Source organism: Hypomesus nipponensis, chromosome 13 (genome assembly GCF_054491055.1).
Source record: "Hypomesus nipponensis isolate SF chromosome 13, ASM5449105v1, whole genome shotgun sequence".
NCBI classification, from domain to species: domain Eukaryota; kingdom Metazoa; phylum Chordata; class Actinopteri; order Osmeriformes; family Osmeridae; genus Hypomesus; species Hypomesus nipponensis.
This window is the reverse complement of record NC_140373.1, coordinates 1,016,444-1,038,220: the sequence shown is the minus strand read 5'-3', so window position 1 is coordinate 1,038,220 and position 21,777 is coordinate 1,016,444. Positions and strand designations below refer to the sequence as shown.

Below are 21,777 nucleotides of genomic sequence, written 5' to 3'. Positions count from 1 at the left end.
GAGAGAGGGGGAGGAGAGAGAGAGAGAGAGAGAGAGAGAGAGAGAGAGAGAGAGAGAGAGAGAGAGAGAGAGAGAGAGAGAGAGAGAGAGAGAGAGAGAGAGAGAGAGAGAGAGAGAGAGAGAGAGAGAGAGAGAGAGAGAGAGAGAGAGAGAGAGAGAGAGAGAGAGAGAGAGAGAGAGAGAGAGAGAGAGAAGTAGGTCTTCTGGGAAACAAACTGATGTCTCTCTTTCATCAGACACCAGAGGATATGAATCAACAGGTACAGAAACACCTGACATCATCTCCCTGATCCAGATCCAGATAGTAACTGGAACTTGTTATCACTATACCTCCTTGAGGAATAATGTTCAGGGGACACAACTGCATTTTCTCCTGTCTAGGGGGCGGGGTGAAGGACAATTCCAAAATAAACACAATGACAGCAAACTTGACTCAAAGGGAAAGAGAGCAGGAAAGAATTAAACATGATAGTATAGAGAAAAGTCTGGGAGAGAGAGGGGTTATTTTGGGATGGTGGTTGGGGGGGTTTCCTGCAGGTGGAAATGAAAGCATCTTTGGAACAATTGCTCAAAGGCAAATGGTGGAGCGAGGGAGGAGAGGGTGAAAGAGGAGAGGAGGTGAAGAGGAGAAGAGAGGGTGATATAGGAGTGGAGGAGGAGAGGTGAGTAGAAGAGGTGAGGGAGGAGAGGAGGTGAGGGGTGCAGAAAGAGATGGAGGGGGCCGAGGGGAGAGGAAGTGAGAGGGTAGGAAAGATTACAGGAATACAGTACGTCAACAACACAAATCATCTTCAGAGCACAAGGTCATCTCCAAGATGACTGCTAATATTTACATTGTGGAAAGCGACAATGTTTTATGTTTATCCACTGTGAATGTGAATGTTCAGATCATCTGTCAAAGAGAGAAACTGATGGTGGGAGAGCAGACTGAAGGGGAGGAGCCTGGCTAGGGCCACGCCCACCTGCCCCAGCCTATCAGTTTATAAAAGGACAGCGAGACTGACAATCGAGAACTCTAGCACCAACACAGGAACCAACACAGAAATCAAACTACTGCCTGAATCTGAGGATTGATGTGCCGTTTTACACAACAGCGTACGGCGTTCCATGTCGTCTTTGGTGAGTCGTGACTTTGTGCTTGTTTGATTGTTTTTATTTTTTCAAAATGAATATTTCAGAGTTATTGTTTAATTCTAACATTAATCGCAAACATGAGACAAAATCAGGCATGACACTGCAGTGCATTAGTTCAGTTACTATTGTTAGTAGTATTTACTATTGTAAATTGATTTTAGTAAAAATTTTTATTGATTTTGGTATTTAATATAATCGTAGTATTAGTATAGTATTGTTAGTGGATTTCAGTTGTAATAAGTATTGTTAGAAGTAGTGTTAGTGTGTAGTACTGTTGGTGTGGTCAGTGGTGTTTCAGATGAATGATCCAGTCTGTCTCCCAGGACACCTCAGCGTGATGAGGACTCTCCTTCTGCTCCTCAGCCTACACCTGACCCTGTCCTCCCCCCTCCAGACAGCACACAGGTACCGACCCCTGACCCCTGACCCTGTCCTCCCCCCTCCAGACAGCAAACAGGTACCGACCCCTGACCCCTGACCCTGTCCTCCCCCCTCCAGACAGCACACAGGTACCGACCCCTGACCCTGTCCTCCCCCCTCCAGACAGCACACAGGTACCGACCCCTGACCCTGGCCCTAATGACCTTGGCCCTAATGACCCCTGACCCTGGCCCTAATGACCTTGGCCCTAATGACCCACGACACTAACTCTACCCTTGACCTTTAACAAAAACCTCTCACCCTAACCCTCAACTCTGACCCCTAACTCTCATGACCCCTGACCCAGGCACTAACCCTGACTCTTAACAATGACCCCTGACCCAGGCCCTAACCCTGACACCAAAATCCACAAGCGTACACAGAAACACTTAACAGTAGTCTAGACACACAGTAGTCTACACACAGATAACAGTAGTCTAGACACACAGTAGTCTATACACAGATAACAGTAGTCTAGACACACAGTAATCTATACACAGATAACAGTAGTCTATGCACTCTTCTGTTGCCCTCCAGGACGCATGCAGACGTCGGGACCGCTGACCAGACGCTGACCAGGGCAGGAGAACCAGCCCTGAGCCGGCCCGGCCCGGACGTGGTGCCCTTCATAAACACGGAGGCTGCTCCTGAACGGTAAGGAGGGTTGTAGGTCTGGTGACAGGAGAGCTGATGATCTGGGTGAGGGTGCTGTGTTTTTATGGAGATGATAGCTGAGATCTAAGAACACGAGAGTTCTGGACTGTAGTAGCATATACTGTAAGTGTACGCTATGTGTGTTTTACTACTTTAAAGTGTCATCCTACACAAAAAAAAGCGTAGGATAAACAACTTTCTGTGTTTACTTTTTCAAACTTCTCGTCGCTCACAGCATGGGACTCAAGACTCGAGCTAAGCGCGCGCCGCAGCGAGGCTGCCAGCTCGGCACGTGTCAACTGCACAACCTGGCGGACACCTTGTACCAGATGGGCAAAACGAACGGGAAAGACCAGTCTCAGAGAGCCCACGACCCGCAGGGTTACGGAAGATAGTGGCAAGACTGACAGACAACAATTCAGGACTGATGAGATGGGAATGGGGGGGTTAGAATATATGATGTTACGTTCCCTTTACCGCTCACCGTTTGTTGTATTCACGGGACTGGTACTCATTCCGCAACAGTGCAGAGCGCGGGTAGTGAATGCATATTTTATGATCCATGACGTTTTATACCGTTCTGTATAAAAGAGAGATGCTTATATTTAAATGTGTTTCCAAATAAATATATCTATAATATAAATTCAGTTATTTGTCGTCTTGTGTTGCTGTTCAATGTTTATTGTCCGTGTAGGTCTAAGGCCTATGGAATGGCAATCATCTCCACCGATTTCCTCTTTCTACCGGCATTCTGGCGACTGTCCCATTTATTTCACCACTCTCCCACTTTTGCCTGACGAGCAAATCCACACTCAGCTGTAGCTAACCACACCCAACTGTGTTACCTGTTGCGTAGCCTACCTTTACCAGAACGCACCGCTTCGAGCATGAAGTGACATGGTAGGCTAACCTGCAACAACACATGTTTGTCTTTATTTGACCTTTCCCAAATCCGAAGATTTTAAATATGAACATCAACGACGCGGGCGGAGGAGGCGATATCGTGGGAATGTCAGCCTCGGAGAAAGATCAGGTGAGGACGTGAAATCATTTCTGGGAGTCACATTTAAACAGATCTGGTCTTGGGCAAGTCAAAGTTCAGGCAATACGAAACCACTTCTTACTGGCGTCGCTGCGTGCCTGAGCTGCGCTGCAATTTATGCCCACATGTAGCCTATTAAAAAAGTATTGTCTAATTTACACACAAAAATAAATCAGTGGCCGCCGTAGCAAGTTATTCATAGCAAGTTCACATTTTGAAATGTGCGTATCGTTAAGATCTGATTAACCGTCAGACTACCCACGCATTGTTCGCGTTGCAGAACCGATTAAGATGGCAGTTTTTAAACATTTGACGTAAACATTTGAAAAATAGGTAATTTAGGTTAGGATTTTGACTCATGTTGACCTTAGCCTCAGTTAATACGTGGTCAAAGGGTAACGTTTGGTATAATCAAAATATATTCGACACTGTGGGTGTTGAATTACTACATAGTTTTGGATTCCACAAGACTGTGGTTTTCTAGGAACTTGTTTGATGAGAAAACAAAGCGGTCTCGATTTCAAGGAACAAGGTTGGGCGTTCTCGGTTGTAAAGACTAGTTTTTGCACTTTTGTTGTAGCCTAAACGATACAGACCTATGAAGACCCTGTAAAGTCGTAGGCCATGTTCTTGAATGTATTATATTATTGCATTCTATTCTGAATGTCTTGAACATTTTCAACATGTATGCCACATGACCATTCAATCATTTATTCATTTCAGAACTGGATTCCCAAAATAATAAAGAAAAGAGTGTGCACCACTTTTGTAGAAGACACTGATAGGTAATGTTGCTGAAGAGCCAGTCATGTTATAATGTAACCTCACCTTCAACTATAGAGGGTACACTATCTGGGGAGATTGAGGTGTGCTTGCCTCTGTTGCAGCTGGGGAAGTTTTTATTTTATTTTTTTTAAAGGAAGAGAGATAAACTGAAGTAAAATATGCTGGAATTGACTCACAAGCATGACTACTGACCAGCTACAGGCACAGGTGGACTGTAGTTCTACTTGAGGAGTGACATTAACCAGTTCACATCGGCAACAGGACCCTGGTACTGATGGTGTCTGTGTCCCCCCCAGTGATGCCAGGGGGTGCCAGTGCGGGGGGTCCAGGGACTCCCATGCGTCGGCCGCGCTGGGGGACTACTTCAGCACCGCCATTGTCAGCCGCTGGGACAGCGCGCAGCACTCCTCTGAACAGCCCACAGACGCCTTTGGGGAGGTGGAGTTTGCAGGAGCCAGCAAGAGACACAGCTATGTGGGTGTCTGTCTGACTGTCTGTTTGTGTCTGTCTGTCTGTGTCTGTCTGTCTGTGTCTGTCTGACTGTCTGTCTGTTTGTGTCTGTCTGACTGTCTGTGTCTGTCTTACTGTCTGATTGACTGTCTGATTGACTGTCTGGCTGGCTGTCTGGCTGTCTGATTGACTGTCTGATTGACTGTCTGGCTGGCTGTCTGTGTCTGTCTTACTGTCTGATTGACTGTCTGGCTGGCTGTCTGTATCCTATAATTCAGTATAGATTGATAGTTTTGTTAGCTGTAATTTCTTCACCATTTGGTCTGTTTGTAGTACAGACTCTTCTAAGCCTCTGAATGAAAGGCACAAGGAGCTGTAGTGTCTCACTAAGCAACAACATTGTGTTGCAGTAAGCCAAACAGCCCACCATGTTTAAACTTTCCACAGCTAAGAACGTCTCTGCAACTGCAGAAATCTCAGGACCATGACTGGCATATGACCTCCCTTTCTCACGCCTCCCTCTCTCCTCCCTCTCTCCTCCCTCTCTCCTCCCTCTCTCCTCCCCCTCTCCTCCCTCTCTCCTCCCTCTCTCCTCCCTCTCTCCTCCCTCTCTCCTCCCTCTCTCCTCCCTCTCTCCTCCCTCTCTCCTCCTCTCTCCTCCCTCTCTCCTCCCCTCTCTCCCTCTCTCCTCCCTCTCTCCTCCCCTCTCTCCCTCTCTCCTCCCTCTCTCCTCCCTCTCTCCTCCCTCTCTCCTCCCTCTCTCCTCCCCTCTCTCCTCCCTCTCTCCTCCCTCTCTCCTCCCTCTCTCCTCCCTCTCTCCTCCCTCTCTCCTCCCCTCTCTCCTCTCTCCTCCCTCTCTCCTCTCTCCTCCCTCTCTCCTCCCCTCTCTCCCTCTCTCCTCCCCTCTCCTCCCTCTCTCCTCCCCTCTCTCCTCTCTCCTCCCCTCTCTCCTCCCCTCTCTCCCTCTCTCTCCTCCCCTCTCTCCTCCCTCTCTCCTCCCCTCTCTCCCTCTCTCCTCCCCTCTCTCCTCCCCTCTCTCCCTCTCTCCTCCCCTCTCTCCCTCTCTCTCCTCCCTCTCTCCTCCCCTCTCTCCCTCTCTCCTCCCCTCTCCTCCCTCTCTCCTCCCCTCTCTCCTCTCTCCTCCCCTCTCTCCTCCCCTCTCTCCCTCTCTCTCCTCCCCTCTCTCCTCCCCTCTCTCCTCCCCTCTCTCCCTCTCTCCTCCCCTCTCTCCCTCTCTCCTCCCCTCTCTCCCTCTCTCCTCCCCTCTCTCCTCCCTCTCTCCTCCCTCTCTCCTCCCTCTCTCCTCCCTCTCTCCTCCCTCTCTCCTCCCTCTCTCCTCCCTCTCTCCTCCCCTCTCTCCTCTCTCCTCCCTCTCTCCTCCCCTCTCTCCCTCTCTCCTCCCCTCTCCTCCCTCTCTCCTCCCCTCTCTCCTCTCTCCTCCCCTCTCTCCTCCCCTCTCTCCCTCTCTCTCCTCCCCTCTCTCCTCCCCTCTCTCCTCCCCTCTCTCCCTCTCTCCTCCCCTCTCTCCCTCTCTCCTCCCCTCTCTCCCTCTCTCCTCCCCTCTCTCCTCCCCTCTCTCCTCCCCTCTCTCCCTCTCTCCTCCCTCTCTCCTCCCTCTCTCCTCCCTCTCTCCTCCCTCTCTCCTCCCTCTCTCCTCCCCTCTCTCCTCCCCTCTCTCCTCCCCTCTCTCCCTCTCTCCTCCCCTCTCTCCTCCCTCTCTCCTCCCTCTCTCCTCCCTCTCTCCTCCCCTCTCTCCCTCTCTCTCCATAGTTCCTGCGTCTGTCCTACGACACCCCCCCTGCTTCTGTGTACCACATGATGACATCCCACTGGCGCCTGCCCCCCCCCAACCTGGTGGTGTCGGTGGTGGGCGGGGAGGGCAGGTCGAAGGTCAAGACCTGGGTTCGAGAGGTTCTGCGGCAGGGACTGGTAAAGGCTTCTCAGAGCACAGGTACCTGCACCACACACACTAGAACACAGGTACCTGCACACACACACACACTAGAACACAGGTACCACACCGGGAACAGTCAAGGTTTAATCACCTCTCGTTATCTCGTCTTACTTATCTCCATGAGGTCAGGATCAGGACCAGTCACAAGGGTCCTCTTCCTGGGAACAGTATGTCCCTGAACGTTGTGAGACTGTCAACCTGTCCTGCTGCCCCCTGCCTGGCCCCCTGCCTGGCCCCCTGCCTGGCCCCCTGCCTGGCCCCCTGCCTGCCCCCCCACCCACAGAGGGAACACTCAGTAGGCAGGACACTCAGGCTTATATAAGCATTGTTATACACACTCAAGTACTGTAGGGTCCCCATAGGACCCAAAGTGACTGAGTGTCAGCACAGCTGTAAATACTGCTGGAACTCACATCCCCTGGTGTGTCTTGAGACACAACAACAATATGAGTACTAGATATAGAAACACACAGAGAGGGAGGGGCAGAGAGAGAGAGAGAGAGAAACAGACACAGAAACAGAGGGAGAGACAGACAGAGACACACAGTAGCTGCTGTGTGTTCTGTGAGAACCGTCTAATGTACGACCACAGTGGCCTGGAGCCTCTTCCTGCGGCCTGGCCTGGAGCCTCTTCCTGCGGCCTGGCCTGGAGCCTCTTCCTGTGGCCTGGCCTGGAGCCATGCCAACTACCTGCTGCCCCACGGAGGGAGGGAGGGAGGGAGTCAGGGGGTGAGATGAAGTGAGAGGGATTCATGACTGTTTTGACTGGCAAAGGATGTACAGTAGTGTGAGAAACAGTCTCTCTGCTTTTCCTCTGTTTACTGCGTGTGAGCGTGAGCGTGTATGAGCGTGAGCGTGTGTGTGTGAAGGCACACACAAAACACTATTACTATCTATCTCTACTATCAAATTAACATTTTTTCATAGGAAATTTGCTTGTACAGTTGAAATTCTGCAAGTAAACAAAACTGGGTGTGAAGTCGGTCATGTGACAGACAGTCCTTCAGCCTGTAGGTAAACATCGCCTTTGGCCAGGGAAATAATGAAGAGCAGTCTACAGGCTTAGCTCATGAGTCAACTTTGTCTGGAAACCAGCTACCAGTAACAAGACCGTCTGCTAACTCAGTCCCCTGTCGTAAGGGGCACTGCACACGCATAGGCGCTCCAGCGTTTGTTATATATTTTTAAACATTGGTGGCTGTTAGATGTGTTATTTACAGGGAAGGATGATGTCATGGTCAATATTTTCTGGTGCTTCTTTGGTGTGGGTTGATTGTTCTGCCCTCCCTCCCTCCTCTCTCTTTCCCCCCTTCTTCTCTCTCTCTCTCTCTCTCTCTCTCTCTCTCTCTCTCTCTCCCTCCCACTTTTTTTCTTTCCTTTGATGTTGGATAATCATTCTTCTGGAGAACATGGAAAACTTGACTAAATATCTCCTCTGACTTCCCCATTTCATCTCTCTCTCTCTTTGTCTCTGTCTCCATCTCTCTCCCCCTTTCACTCTCCCTCTTTCTCTCTGCTTCCCCCCCCCTCCACCAGGAGCGTGGATCCTGACAGGAGGCCTGAGGGAGGGGGTGGGTCGGTGCGTGGGGGAGGCAGTGAGGGACCATGCCACGGCTGCTTCCTCCATGTCCATCAACAAGGTGGTGGCTCTGGGCATCGCCCCCTGGGGCATGGTGCACGACCGCCAGCAGCTGGTCAACCCTGAGGTGCACACACACACACACACGTATAAATACACATACATACATACATACATACATACATACGCACACACGCAAGCACAAACTTTGTACAACAAGAAGGCAAGTGAATTTTCAAATCTTCAGCAAAAATGTAAATAGTCTTTCTCTCCTCCTCTCTCTTTACCTCTTTCTCTCCCCACCTCTCTCCCCTCTCAGGGTAGCTTCCCTGCTAAGTACTATATCCACAACACGTCGAGGGACTCCTGTTGTCTGGACAACAACTACCAGGCCTTCCTGCTGGTGGATGATGGGAGTGTGAGGCGCAGAGGAGTAGAGACGGCCTTCAGGGCCCGCCTGGAGGACTACATATCCCATCAGCGTACAGGCATCTGTGGTGAGTCAGCCTACCTCCCAATACTACCATACTATTTACTATGAAGTATGGCCCCATACTACTTAGTATGTAACCCAATACCTATACTACCTCGCTATTTAGTAGGCCTGACAAGATTTAGTATGTCCCAATATGTAGTATGCCTAAAACAGTATGTCATCAACTCCAGGATGTCCCACTAGCTCTGGTAGCTCTGAGCAGCATGATGTCCTGGCTGCCTGTGTTGACGTAGGCTAGTGTCTGTGGTCAAACTGGATCTGTCACTATCACATCCCAAGGCCATTGTGTTGTAAGCTATTACAAACACACCCTTCTCTTTTGTATTTGATAATGCTTCTGTGAACACAAGCGGTCCTGTCATGACACAACATAAGATGACAGTGGGAGTCGTCTGTATTTTAGATGCTGCAGTACTGTTTGCTGTTGTGTGACCATGATGAAAGGCTGTTTGATTCATTACAGACATCTAAAATAATTGTCGGCCTAAAAAAAAAACAGTAATCACCAAAAGGAGTAGTGGAGCTCTGTCTGTCTCTCCCTAGATCTTGATTTCTCTCTCTCTCTACCCCCCCTCTCTGTCTCTCTCTCTCTCTCTCTTTTTACCCCCCCTCTCTGTCTCTCTCTCTCTCTCTCTCTCTCTACCCCCCCTCTCTGTCTCTCTCTCTCTCTCTCTTTCTACCCCCCCTCTCTGTCTCTCTCTCTCTCTCTCTCTACCCCCCCTCTCTGTCTCTCTCTCTCTCTTTCTACCCCCCCTCTGTCTCTCTCTCTCTCTTTATCTCTACCCCCCCTTTCTCTGTCTCTGACTTTCTCTCTACCCCCCTCTTTCTGTCTCTCTCTCTCTCTCTCTCTGTGAGTTAACATGTCTCTCTGTCTGTGAGTTAACGTCTCTCTCTCTGCGAGTTAACATGTCTCTCTCTGTGAGTTAACATGTTTCTCTCTCTCTCTCTCTCTCTCTGTGAGTTAACGTCTCTCTCTCTCTGTGAGTTAACATGTCTCTCTTTCTCTCCCTCTCTCTCTGTGAGTTGACATGTCTCTCTCTCTCTCTGTGAGTTAACATGTCTCTCTCTCTCTCTGTGAGTTAACATGTCTCTCTCTCTCTCTCTGTGAGTTAACATGTCTCTCTCTCTCTGTGTCTCTCTCCCTCTCTCTCTGTGAGTTAACATGTCTCTCTCTGTGTGTCTCTCTCTCCCTCTCTCTCTGTGAGTTAACATGTCTCTCTGTGTCTCTCTCTCTCCCTCTCTCTCTGTGAGTTAACATGTCTCTCTCTCCGCAGGCAGTGGAAGCATCAACATCCCTGTGCTGTGTATGCTGATCTCAGGGGAGGCAGCCATGTTGAAGGTTCCCTCACCACAGCTAACCTTCACCACAGCTAACTCACCACAGCTAACCTTCACCACAGCTAACTCACCACAGCTAACCTTCACCACAGCTAACTCACCACAGCTAACCTTCACCACAGCTAACCTTCACCACAGCTAACCTTCACCACAGCTAACCTTCACCACAGCTAACTCACCACAGCTAACCTTCACCACAGTTAACCTTCACCACAGCTAACCCTCACCACAGCTAACTCACCACAGCTAACCTTCACCACAGCTAACCTTCACCACAGCTAACCTTCACCACAGCTAACCTTCACCACAGCTAACCCTCACCACAGCTAACCTTCACCACAGCTAACCCTCACCACAGCTAACCCTCACCACAGCTAACCCTCAACACAGCTAACCCTCACCACAGCTAACCCTCACCACAGCTAACCCTCACCACAGCTAACCCTCACCACAGCTAACCTTCACCACAGCTAACCCTAACACTGACCAAACACCTGCACTGGCTAGCAACTAAACATGCCCCCACTGTTTATAATGCAACACCTACTGTATTGATTACAACTAGGTCATAAATATAGTCTGCTGTTATCTCTTACTGTCTCTCTCTCTCTCATTCTTCTCCAACTCCTCCATAGCGGTTAGACCTCTCTCTCAACAACTGCATGCCCTGGTTGGTTCTGGCTGGGTCAGGTGGTGTGTCCGACCTGGTGAGTGACATCCTGGAGAACCTATCAACCGGGCCTTCTGTCATGTCGTCCAATGAGGCGGAGGCGGAGGAGGGCCCGAGTGACGACCTGAGAGAACGGATGTCAGAGCTGGTGAAGAAACACTTCCCAGGGGAAGTTGACATGGACAAGCTGGTGGAACAGGTTAGTCAAGACCTGCACTCAAGCTCGAATAATACAAAGGCAAATCACAAAGTTTGAATTGAACTTTGACCTGATTACTATATACAGTACAGTGTTTCCCACAGATTAGAAAGCAATTTGTGGTGGTGGTGGTGGTGGTGGTGGGGGTCGCCCCGTGTCTGCCCGTGGGGGGGGGGAGGGGGGCAGTATTATTTTATATTAAATAATAATAAACAAAAATGAATCAAACGTCCAACCCCAAAATACACACATTTAACCCCCTATACAGAATTCACACCCCGTTCAAGTCCCATCTGCCAGAAACAGAAGAATAGAAATGAGTTCACTTGTCCTGAGACCTGCTGTCTGACCTGCGACCTGCCTGTAACCTGCCTGTAACCTGCCTGTTTCTACATACTAGTCCACCTCTTTCTGCTTGAGCAGCACTAGTTGGTTGAAGCCTGAAAATATTTTGGGGGAAATTGTGGGGTGTAGTAGTTACTGCACTACTACAGTAGTGCAGAAGTGTAGTAGTTAGCTAGCTCTACAATTTACAGGGGCTAGGTTTAGGAGAAAAACGGAGCTGCCAGTAGCTATATGCAGGTAGCAACGCTGGTGCTAAATGACTATTTAGCTGGTCGGCTCCATGACGCCAGTAAGCAGGGCACGTGAGATTGTTCACCTAAAGAACCAAGAAGAACGAACATGTCTAGCAAATTAAGACATGTTCGTAGGTACCTATCGAAAAGTAGGCTAACCTCAACTCTCCTAGACTTTTAGCTATGGTACTAAAGCTGAGGGTTCGCTCATATCGCTGTCTGTAGAACGGCGTATCTATGCGTCGTTGCTAAAGTGTGCTGACAGACTGCATGTCAGAGAGACGCGTGAGTGACCGAGAGACGGAAGGAGAGCAGGGAATGGAAATGCAGCTGAACGGATACGCTGCGTGTTCTAAATAGCGTAAACTAATTTCAAAAACCAATAACCAAACGCAATTTGTGGTGGCCGGTGTTGATTCTGTGGTGCACCGCCACGAATTAGTCTGTGCGGGAAACACTGCAGTATATATCCTCCCGCTCACTCTATGAAAAACTATGTATTGAATGACCAAATACCAATCATGAACGAGATATTATCAATTATTATAGAATTCGCGACTGGTATTGTGTCACCCCCCCCCCCCCCCCCCCAGGCTCTGAGCGTGCACCAGAACAGGGACCTGATCACCGTCCACCACGGGGAGCAGGAGGGGGCAGATGACTTTGACACGGTCCTGCTGAAAGCGCTGGTCGGAGGTGAGCGAGTCTGAGGTCTCCACCAGGGGGCGCTAACAGCAAGCTGGGGATGAGGATACTTATGTCATGTTACATGTGTCATCATTCTAAGTGATGTGTGTGTGTGTGTGTGTGTCCTTCCTCCGAGCCAGCCAGTAAGCGTGCCTCCCCTGACTCCGCCTCCAATACGGAGGAGCTGAAGCTAGCCGTGACCTGGAACCGGGTGGACATCGCCAAGAGCGAGCTCTTCAATGGGGACATCCAGTGGAGGGTGAGTGTTAGGTAGCTGGGCCACCACAAGTAACCCAGCAGTCACCGAGAAAAGGAGAAGAGCTCTCTCTTTTTCTGTGTCTCTGAGTTAGCAGTTCTGTTCTCTCTCTCTCTCTCTCTCTCTCTCTCTCTCTCTCTCTCTCTCTCTCTCTCTCTCTCTCTCTCTCTCTCTCTCTCTCTCTCTCTCTCTCTCTCTCTCTCTCGCTTCTGTCTCTCTCTCTCTCTCTCTCTCTCTCTCGCTTCTGTCTCTCTCTCCCCCCTTTTTCCTGCCTGTCTGACATCAGTGTCTGATTGACAATGCCTAACCTCCCCCCCCTCCTAGTACGAGGACCTAGAAGACTCCATGACGGACGCTCTGGTCAACGACAAGCCCCAGTTTGTGCGCCTCTTCACGGAGAATGGCCTGAACATCCTGGACTACCTGACGTACGGCCGGCTGGAGAAGCTGTACTCGTCCATGGCCGACAGCACGCTCGGCTGCTCGCTGCTGCAGCAGCACCTGGAGGATCGGAGGGGAAGTGCAGGCTCCGTGCCGTCCGTGGCCAACCTGCTGGACGGCCCGGCGGGGGCGGAGTCCCAGGGAGGCGGGGTGGCACTTGAGGAGCGCTTCTGCCTCTTAGAGGTGAGGGGTCAGGGGTTAGGCCCTGAGCAGTAACGTTAGCTAGGCTGGCTAGTAGCTACTTTAGCTACATTATAATGTACTCAGTCATCTGACAGCCAAGGGTTAGCATAACGTATTCTAGTTATTAAAATGTTTCTAACTTGAAAGTTCTAAACATGGTCTATTTTTCCCCAGAATTACGTATCACTGTCATGTAAATCAGGCTACTAGACACATTACGTAACATACGTTACACAGAGACTCTGAAAACAGGGCTAAAGCTATAATTAGTATGTACATCGGACTAACGATCAAGCAATAAAACCTCTTAAACAATATATTTTATACTTTAAACCTGTAGCCTAATTAACTAACAAAAAATGAATGTTGTTCTGATGGACAGTAGGTACATTAACTCAGAGTGAGAGCAGAAACACTTGGTGTAGCTTAACCTTTATGGTTACAAAACCAAGACATTTAAAAATCACGGTTAATTGTAAAGTCGGTTAATTGCTGCATCAGTGCATGAACTCTCTCCTCTCCATGTCCCTCTCCTCCAGGTGTCCAGGGTTTTGGAGGACCTTTTGGGGAGCGTGTGTCGTCCGTTCTACCTGGCTCCTCTGGGGCTGGAGGGCGTGGCTCAGCGAAGGGCCTCCAAGGTACTGAGCCTCCCTCCTGGGCCAAGGAGGGTGGAGGTTTAATACCCTCTGACACACTAACCCTGATGCCCCTCTCTCCCCGCCTCTACTCCTCTCCACCCCTCTCTCTCTCTCCCTGCCTCCTCTCCTCCCCTACCTCTCTCTCTCTCCCTGCCTCCTCTCCTCCCCTACCTCTCTCTCTCTCCCTGCCTCCTCTCCTCCCCTACCTCTCTCTCCCTGCCTCCTCTCCTCCCCTACCTCCCTCTCTCTCTCCCTGCCTCCTCTCCTCCCCTACCTCTCTCTCCCTGTCTCCTCTCCTCCCCTACCTCTCTCTCCCTGCCTCCTCTCCTCCCCTACCTCTCTCTCCCTGCCTCCTCTCCTCCCCTCTCTCTCTCTCTCCCTGCCTCCTCTCCTTCCCTACCCCTCTCTCTCTCCCTGCCTCCTCTCCTCCCCTACCTCTCTCTCTCTCCCTGCCTCCTCTCCACCCCTCTCTCTCCCTGCCTCCTCTCAACCCCTCTCTCTCCCTGCCTCCTCTCCTCCCCTACCTCTCTCTCCCTGCCTCCTCTCCAACCCTATCTCTCCCTGCCTCCTCTTCTCCCCTACCTCTCTCTCCCTGCCTCTTCTCCTCCCCTACCTCTCCTCCTCCAGAGAATGAGCAGGTTGTTGCGTGGGGACTGCCTCTACAAGGCCGAGCGCTGTGTCTTCCCCTGGGCCTCTCTCTTCCTCTGGGCTGTCCTGCAGAACCGCAGCGACATGGCTGTCTACTTCTGGGAGATGGTGAATACATCCTGGGTTACTTAGGGGTCACAGGAAGTGAATGAGTTCTGAGCATAGGCTTTATATGATGCATAGTTTTCATCTGAATAACCTTTTTGACCGATCTTATTTGTCTTTTGACTGACCATAACTATAACCTTCTCTTCATCTTCCTCTTTCTCTCCTCTCATCCTCTTTATCTCTCTCTCTCCGCCTCCCTCCCTCTCTTTCTCTTTCTCTCTCTCCCTCCCTCTCTGCCTCCCTCCCTCTCTCTCTCTCTGCCTCTCCCTCCCTCTCTCTCTCCCTCTCCCTCTCTCTCTCTCTCTCTCTCTCTCTCTCTCTCTCTCTCTCTCTCTCTCTCTCTCTCTCTCTCTCTCTCTCTCTCTCTCTCTCTCTCCCTCCCCCTCTCTCTCTGCCTCCCTCCCTCTCTGCCTCCCTCTCTCTCTGGCCCTGTGAGGCTGGGGAGTCGGTCCTGTGTGCTCTAAGTGGCTGTAAGGTGCTGAGGGAGATGTCCAAACTGGAGACGGAGGCTGAGTCCAAGCAGGCCATGAAGGACCTGGCCCAGAGATTTGAAAACCTGGCTTATGGTGAGACCTGATCACAGGACTCAGACATGGTCACATGACACAGACCTGGTCACATGATACGTGTTGTTGTGGGGTTTCCTCTTCCTCTCACTGGAAACGTCGGACTCTTTAGGAGACTGTAGAAGTTTCCTCCTGATAATAGTTGACTATCTTTCTGTCAAATAACTGACACACCATTCATCTCCATTAAGTGTATAATGTGCGCCTGTGTGTGTGTGTGTGTGTGTGTGTAGACGTGTTCAGTAAGTGCTACCAGAGCAATGAGAGTCGGTCCTTCACGCTGCTGATCAGGCAGTCCCCGGTGTGGGGCCAGACCACCTGTCTGCAGATGGGTGTGGTGGCCGACGCCCGCTACTTCTTCAGCCACGGAGGAGTCCAGGTGAGTCTAGACTCAGACAGCAGACTGCAGGACGCCGTAAAGACCTATCAGAATCTGAGCCGTGTAATAAGTATATATAATACGAGGAGCAGTATAGTAATAAGATACACAGCATTTGTCCTTTAGCAGATCAAACCCTTTTAACCAAGCGACTGATTTGAAACTGCAGCTCCTCACCCGCTCCAGTGTGCTTTGGATGAAGTGTCTGCTGAATGGATACATTTGTGCTATCGGTTGTGTTGATAGTGCGTTGAGAGTGCGTTGAGAGTGCGTTGAGAGTGCGTTGATAGTGTGTTGAGAGTGCGTTGAGAGTGCGTTGAGAGTGCGTTGAGAGTGCGTTGAGAGTGCGTTGAGAGTGCGTTGAGAGTGCGTTGAGAGTGCGTTGAGAGCGTTGATAGTGTGTTGATAATGCGTTAACCTCCCCAGGCTCTGCTGTCTCAGATCTGGTGGGGAGACATGAAGAGGAGCACAGAGGTGTGGAAGCTCCTCCTCACCCTCTTCTGCCCCCCCCTCATGTACACAAACTTCCTGCCCTTCAGGTAGTCATCTACACACACTTCCTGCCCTGCAGGTAGTCATCTACACACACTTCCTGCCCTGCAGGTAGTCATCTACACACACTTCCTGCCCTGCAGGTAGTCATCTACACACACTTCCTGCCCTGCAGGTAGTCATCTACACACACTTCCTGCCCTGCAGGTAGTCATCTACACACACTTCCTGCCCTGCAGGTAGTCATCTACACACACTTCCTGCCCTGCAGGTAGTCATCTACACACACTTCCTGCCCTGCAGGTAGTCATCTACACACACTTCCTACCCTGCAGGTAGTCATCTACACACACTTCCTGCCCTGCAGGTAGTCATCTACACACACTTCCTGCCCTGCAGGTAGTCATCTACACACACTTCCTGCCCTGCAGGTAGTCCTCCATCAAGAGTTAATTCCTCGTTTCTTCCCAGGAAGGTGGAAGAGGAGGAGCAGGAGAGCTCCAGCGTGGCTCCTACTGGAGACACCAACAGCCTCTACGGAGAGACCATCTTCTCCTTCTCTGACATCAAAAAACAGTACAGTCCTTAAACTATCTTGCTCCTCTCTCTCTCTCTCTCTCTCTCTCTCTCTCTCTCTCTCTCTCTCTCTCTCTCTCTCTCTCTCTCTCTCTCTCTCTCTCTCTCTCTCTCTCTGCCCCCCATCCCTCTCTCTCTGTTGCTCTCTCTCTCTCGCCTGCTCTCTCGCTCTCTCCCTCCTAGCCTCTCCCTCTCTCTTCAGTGTTACAGTAACAGAACATGTCTTGGCATGTCTGGTGAAGGCCCCTGACCAGCCCTCTCCTCTCTGTCTCCATGCAGCGATGTTGAACCTGGGTCCAGCAGCCCTCCACCCATGATTAAAGGTGAGTTCCTCTCCTCACACGAGTGATCATTTTACTAATGAAGTGTTTAAATATGTCCACTCTTATCTTCATTAACACTCCTGGTGTTACACATGTACACTTTGAAATGAAATGTTTGTCCTCTCTTCACACCGTTTCCTCCTTACAGGTTTACCAGAGATAAACAGTGTGCGATTGTGTTTCTTTGTTTGTTTCTCAGGCAAATCCAGCCCTCCTCAAAGGCCGCAGTACCCCTTTGTGATCTCTAGGTGGCGCCAGTTCTGGACCGCGCCTGTCACTTGCTTCCTGGGCAACGTGATCATGTACTTCCTCTTCCTCTTCCTGTTCGCCTACGTCCTATTGGTGGACTTTCAGCCCCCGCCCCCCCAGGGCCCCTCCCTGCTAGAGTACGTGTTGTACTTCTGGGTGTTCAGCTTGGTGTGTGAGGAGATACGAGAGGTGAGAAAAGTCTTCAGGGGGCGGGGTCAGAGTTAGGGTCAGGGTTTAAAGTCAGGGGTTTTCCCCGAGCCTAGAGCCTGGCCCAGACTCCTAACCCTGACCCCAAGAAGGCGGTTAAGGTTAGGGGTCAGGGTTCAGAGTTAGGGTTCAGGGGTCACCCCCAGCCCTGATTCTGTATCCTGATGTCCCCCTGTGAGGTACCCTAGAAGCAGGGGAGCGCTGGGGGGAGCGCTGGCTTGACCTGGTGTCTCCCTTCCGCCAGACTCTGTTTGTGGGGAACAAGATGTGGAGGCAGAGGATGAGGCAGTACATCGACGACATGTGGAACAAGTGTGACCTGGTCGCCATCTCTCTCTTCACCATCGGAATGATCCTCAGGTGGGCCAATGGATAACTCTTACCTGTCCTAACAGCTCCCGCAGATATGGCCTACCTGTTACATGGTAATATATCTCCTCCTTACCTAGCTGTCTTAACCGCGTGGTTGGCTATCTGACTTGGAAATAGGAGGAAGTGTCAAAGTTTCTTATCCATGTTAACGTCATGCAAAAAGCCACAGCGTTGTTTTCAGCCACCAGGGGGAGATGTTGCCACAGGAGAGGGTTTTGTGGTGAACTGAACTGCACTTTCTGTGTTCCCTTGAAAGGAGCACTAATTAAATTGTGTGTGTGCGTGTGTGTGTGTGTCAGGATGTTTGAGTGGTCCTTCATGTGTGGCCGGGCGTTCCTCAGTGTAGACTACATGGTCTTCACGCTGCGCCTCATCCACATCTTCGCCGTTCACAAGCAGCTCGGACCCAAGATCGTCATCGTGGGCAAGATGGTGGGACCTTTCCATGACATATACTTTACTCTGCCATCTGGCCCCATTACCTTTACACTGAAACAGGACTAGCATAACATCTGAAACCGTTTCTTGATAGATGCAAAGTAGGCTTGTACATTTTCAAATGGAAATACAGGTTAACAAAATGTGTTTATTCTCAAACTAATTTAAACGTCCGTACAGTACAGTCACTAATTCAGGCTGTCTTTGTTTTTATCTTCACTCAGATAAAGGATATCATCATGTTCTTCCTCTCTGGTTTTGACTGGATATCTTCTTCTTCTGTCTGGTCTCCCCACAGATAAAGGACGTGTTCTTCTTCTTGTTCTTCCTGGCGGTGTGGCTGATGGCGTACGGCGTGGCCCACCAGGCACTGCTCTACACCTACGACCCTCGTCCTGCCTGGATCTTCAGACGCATCTTCTACAGACCATACCTGCACATATTTGGACAGATCCCTGTGGAGGAAGTAGATGGTAATGTCTTTGTGCGTGTGTGTGTGTTTGCAAATGTGGGTGTGAGTGTTTATAAAGGTTTATGTGGGTGTGTGTTTGCATATGTTTGTAAGTGTTTGCATAAGTGTGTAGGTGTATGTGCTGTGTGTGTGTGTGCTGGGTGACCAAACTCTGGCCTCTCGCTGCAGTGGGGTACAACTGGGAAATGGAGTGCACTGACAACGTGACGCTGATCGACGCGGGCATGGAGCCCTGCAGGAACATGTACGCAAACTGGCTGGTGGTCATCCTGCTGGTGGTCTTCCTGCTGGTCACCAACATCCTGCTCATCAACCTGCTCATCGCCATGTTCAGGTAGAGGGCCCTACTGTCTCTGTCTGTGTCTCTCTGTGTCTTTGTCTCTCTCTCTCTCTCTCTCTCTCTCTCTCTCTCTCTCTCTCTCTCTCTCTCTCTGTGTCTCTCTCTCTGTGTCTCTCTCTCTGTGTCTCTCTCTCTGTGTCTCTCTCTCTCTGTCTCTCTGTGTCTCTCTCTCTCTCTCTCTCTCTCTCTCTCTCTCTCTCTGTGTCTCTCTGTCTCCCTATGTTTGTTTGTCCTGGGTTTTCACCCTCACCATGTACGCTACAGACACTCCACAGGATCCAGTATATCTGAAACCTCTCCTAAACACCATCCTCTCCTCCACCCCTTCCTCCATCCTCTCCTCCTCCATCTCCCCCCTCCGTCTACGCAGCTTCACCTTCTCCAAAGTTCAGGAACACAGTGACACCTACTGGAAGTTCCAGCGCTACAACCTGATCGTGGAGTACCACTCGCGGCCCTCCCTGGCCCCGCCCTTCATCCTGCTGTCCCACCTGCACCTGTTCATCAAGAGATACATCCGCAAGATCCCCTCCGCCAAGGCTCGCCACTTTGGTGAGAGCTGGAAGCCTTCACTGAGGGGAAGTGGACGGCTCATTCATTTATACTTCAGTGTGTCGTTCTGGTGCTTGATTGTGTAGCTAGCATGCTAACTGGTGCCTGGGGATGTTAGCTACAAGTTAATGAAGAGTAACGTAGCCAGCATGCCAACGTTTTTTTTGGCCCTCCAGTACTGGAGCTGAAAGGCAAAGCGGCTAACAGGCTAATGACGTGGGAGGCGATCCAGAAGGAGACGTTCCTGACCGCCCAGAGCAAGCTTCAGCGAGGGACGGACTCTGAGAGACTCAAACGGATGTCAGCCAAGTCAGTAGAGCTCTCTCCCTCTCTCTCTCTCTCTCTCCGCCCCCCTCTCTCTCTCTCTCTCTCTCTGCCCCCTCTCTCTCTCTCTCTCTCTCTCTCCGCCCCCCTCTCTCTCTCTCGATCCGATGTTGAATCTAGTGTTGGAATCGCACAGCAGCGACAGGCCTGAGATGGTGATTCTCTGTGGCAGGGTGGATGGTGAAGGTGCCTATGTTTGTTTCTCTGTGGCAGGGTGGATGGTGAAGGTGCCTGTGTTTGTTTCTCTGTGGCAGGGTGGATGGTGAAGGTGCCTGTGTTTGTTTCTCTGTGGCAGGGTGGATGGTGAAGGTGCCTGTGTTTGTTTCTCTGTGGCAGGGTGGATGGGATCATGAAGCAGATGGCGGAGAGCAGAGGTTACGACCGCAGACTGAGATCTCTGGAGGGCGATGTAAGACTTACATACCACATTCTCTTCATGGAGCTTTCGAGAGAGCATTGAACCTAGGGAGGGTGAAAAGTGGCTTGATCAATTCGCTTTAATAGGCAGCACTGTTCCTGCGTGTGATGTCCTCACAAACTGTGTCGCTCCCTTGTGGCCAGATGGAGTACTGCTCCAGTGCGCTCCGTTGGATTGTGGAGGCTCTCTCGCAAAGCAGTTCCATCAAAACCACCCAGCCAGCCCCGGCGCCGCGAGGTAACTCCTTTACATAGTACATGCTGTAATCTACTCATTATTTATATATATATAGTACTGTATAATGTGCTTATTAGTATGTACTGTACTTTGTAGTTTACATTTGTATTCTGTGCACAGTCGTTTACAGTCTGTATATAGTAATTTTGGATGCAGAGTAGTTTACATAGTTGGTGTGCAATTTCCTCTTTCAATTGTGAAAGTACAACTGTTGCACCCAAGTACTGCATCCTGAGGTGCTGTTGTGTGTGTGTGTGTGTGTGTGTGTGTGTGTGTGTGTGGCCAGTTAGCCTGCTCATAACACAGGTCAATGAACTCGTGTTCTCTCTCTCTCGCTCTCGCTCTCTCTCTCTCTCTCTCTCTCTCTCTCTCTCTCTCTCTCTCTCTCTCTCTCTCTCTCTCTCTCTCTCTCTCTCTCTCTCTCTCTCTCTCTCTCTCTCTCTCTCTCTCTCTCTCTCTCTCTCTCTCTCTCTCTCTCTCTCTCTCTCTCTCTCTCTCTCTCTCTCTCTCTCTCTCTCTCTCTCTCTCTCTCTCTCTCGCCCCCACCAGAGGCATTCCCTTCCTCCTCCACCTCCACCTGATCCTTTGATTGTTTACAGCAGTCAGGGTTGAATAGGAAGAGCACAGCAATGCTACAGTATCTTTATCTCTCTTTATCTCTCTCTTTATCTCTGTCTTTATCTCTCTCTTTATCTCTCTCTTTGTGTCTGTGTCTCTCTTGTGTTGAGTTGGTGTAGCCTTTACCAGCTGCCATTCTTTCCATTAAGCGCCTGTCTACCCCAGTTCTGAATTCCTAGTCTAGTCCAAAGGAAGAAGCTTATCTGTATATCTTTGTACTGACAGTGAAGAATCACTTGTTTATGTTATGTTTTTTGTTTGTTTATTATTTTATGGAATAATTTTATACAATTGTATGTTGCTGGGGTTTTAATAGGTTGTTTTAATAAGTAAATATATATATTTAAAAACAATAACACTTCAACTGAATTGTTACTTGCACTATTTGAAACTTTTTTGCTGTTTGTGTCATTAATCTTGGTAATCGGTGCCTGCTTATTTAAATAGAGTCTAAATTGCTTTTCAAATCTGTATTTGTTTTTATACACGGATGTGTGAGGTGGGGGGGTTACTGTGTGTCTTAATGTCTGTGTACCTCGTTGATGCACGTCCATGATGAATAAACGTGATTATTATATAATATATATATACTTGTATAACCTATTATACAAGTAGAAAGTGCAACTCACAAGCACAGAAGGGTAAAAGTCACGCTGTGACGGATGACCTTTAGGTAATGAGAGGACTGGAAAAAGAGAGAGGGAGGACAAGGGAGGGAGAGAGAAGCTAAAGAGAGACGTGTGGAGGAAGGGTGGAGAGGATAAGAATGGTGAGATACTGTAGCATGAGGGAGGGGTGTATGGAGGTGGGAGGGGTCTGTGTGGAAGTGGGAGGGGTCTGTGTGGAGGTGGGAGGGGTCTCTGTGGAGGTGGAAGGGGTCTGTGTGGAGGTGGGAGGGGTCTGTGTGGAGGTGGGAGGGGTCTGTGTGGAGGTGGGAGGGGTCTCTGTGGAGG

At 50.2% G+C, this 21,777-nt stretch overlaps 2 protein-coding genes across 3 annotated transcripts; both read left to right on the top strand.

Annotated features, from left to right (window-relative positions):
- The first annotated feature begins 842 nt into the window (after window positions 1–842).
- On the top strand, window positions 843–2,818 carry LOC146259352 (uncharacterized). 2 transcript variants are annotated; one of them, XM_084670664.1, is made up of 4 exons: window positions 843–1,119; window positions 1,468–1,539; window positions 2,092–2,208; window positions 2,444–2,818. In XM_084670664.1, the coding sequence occupies exons 2-4, from the start codon at window positions 1,472–1,474 to the stop codon at window positions 2,601–2,603; spliced, it is 345 nt and encodes a 114-aa protein (XP_084526790.1). In that variant the 5' UTR covers window positions 843–1,119; window positions 1,468–1,471; the 3' UTR covers window positions 2,604–2,818. The 2 variants fall into 2 exon arrangements, with proteins under 2 accessions (XP_084526790.1, XP_084526789.1); XM_084670663.1 differs by having other exon boundaries at window positions 844–1,119; window positions 1,458–1,539.
- A 274-nt stretch (window positions 2,819–3,092) lies between these two features.
- On the top strand, window positions 3,093–21,408 carry LOC146259351 (transient receptor potential cation channel subfamily M member 4-like). The gene is made up of 28 exons (XM_084670626.1): window positions 3,093–3,241; window positions 3,974–4,035; window positions 4,333–4,510; window positions 6,257–6,437; window positions 7,977–8,146; window positions 8,339–8,516; window positions 9,790–9,854; window positions 10,489–10,722; window positions 11,894–11,996; window positions 12,128–12,246; window positions 12,568–12,867; window positions 13,407–13,505; window positions 14,133–14,261; window positions 14,698–14,827; window positions 15,061–15,206; window positions 15,633–15,745; window positions 16,170–16,274; window positions 16,554–16,597; window positions 16,797–17,035; window positions 17,298–17,413; window positions 17,725–17,857; window positions 18,162–18,336; window positions 18,504–18,669; window positions 19,046–19,227; window positions 19,404–19,536; window positions 19,888–19,960; window positions 20,113–20,206; window positions 20,756–21,408. The coding sequence occupies exons 1-28, from the start codon at window positions 3,176–3,178 to the stop codon at window positions 20,785–20,787; spliced, it is 3,765 nt and encodes a 1,254-aa protein (XP_084526752.1). The 5' UTR covers window positions 3,093–3,175; the 3' UTR covers window positions 20,788–21,408.
- Window positions 21,409–21,777: the final 369 nt, after the last annotated feature.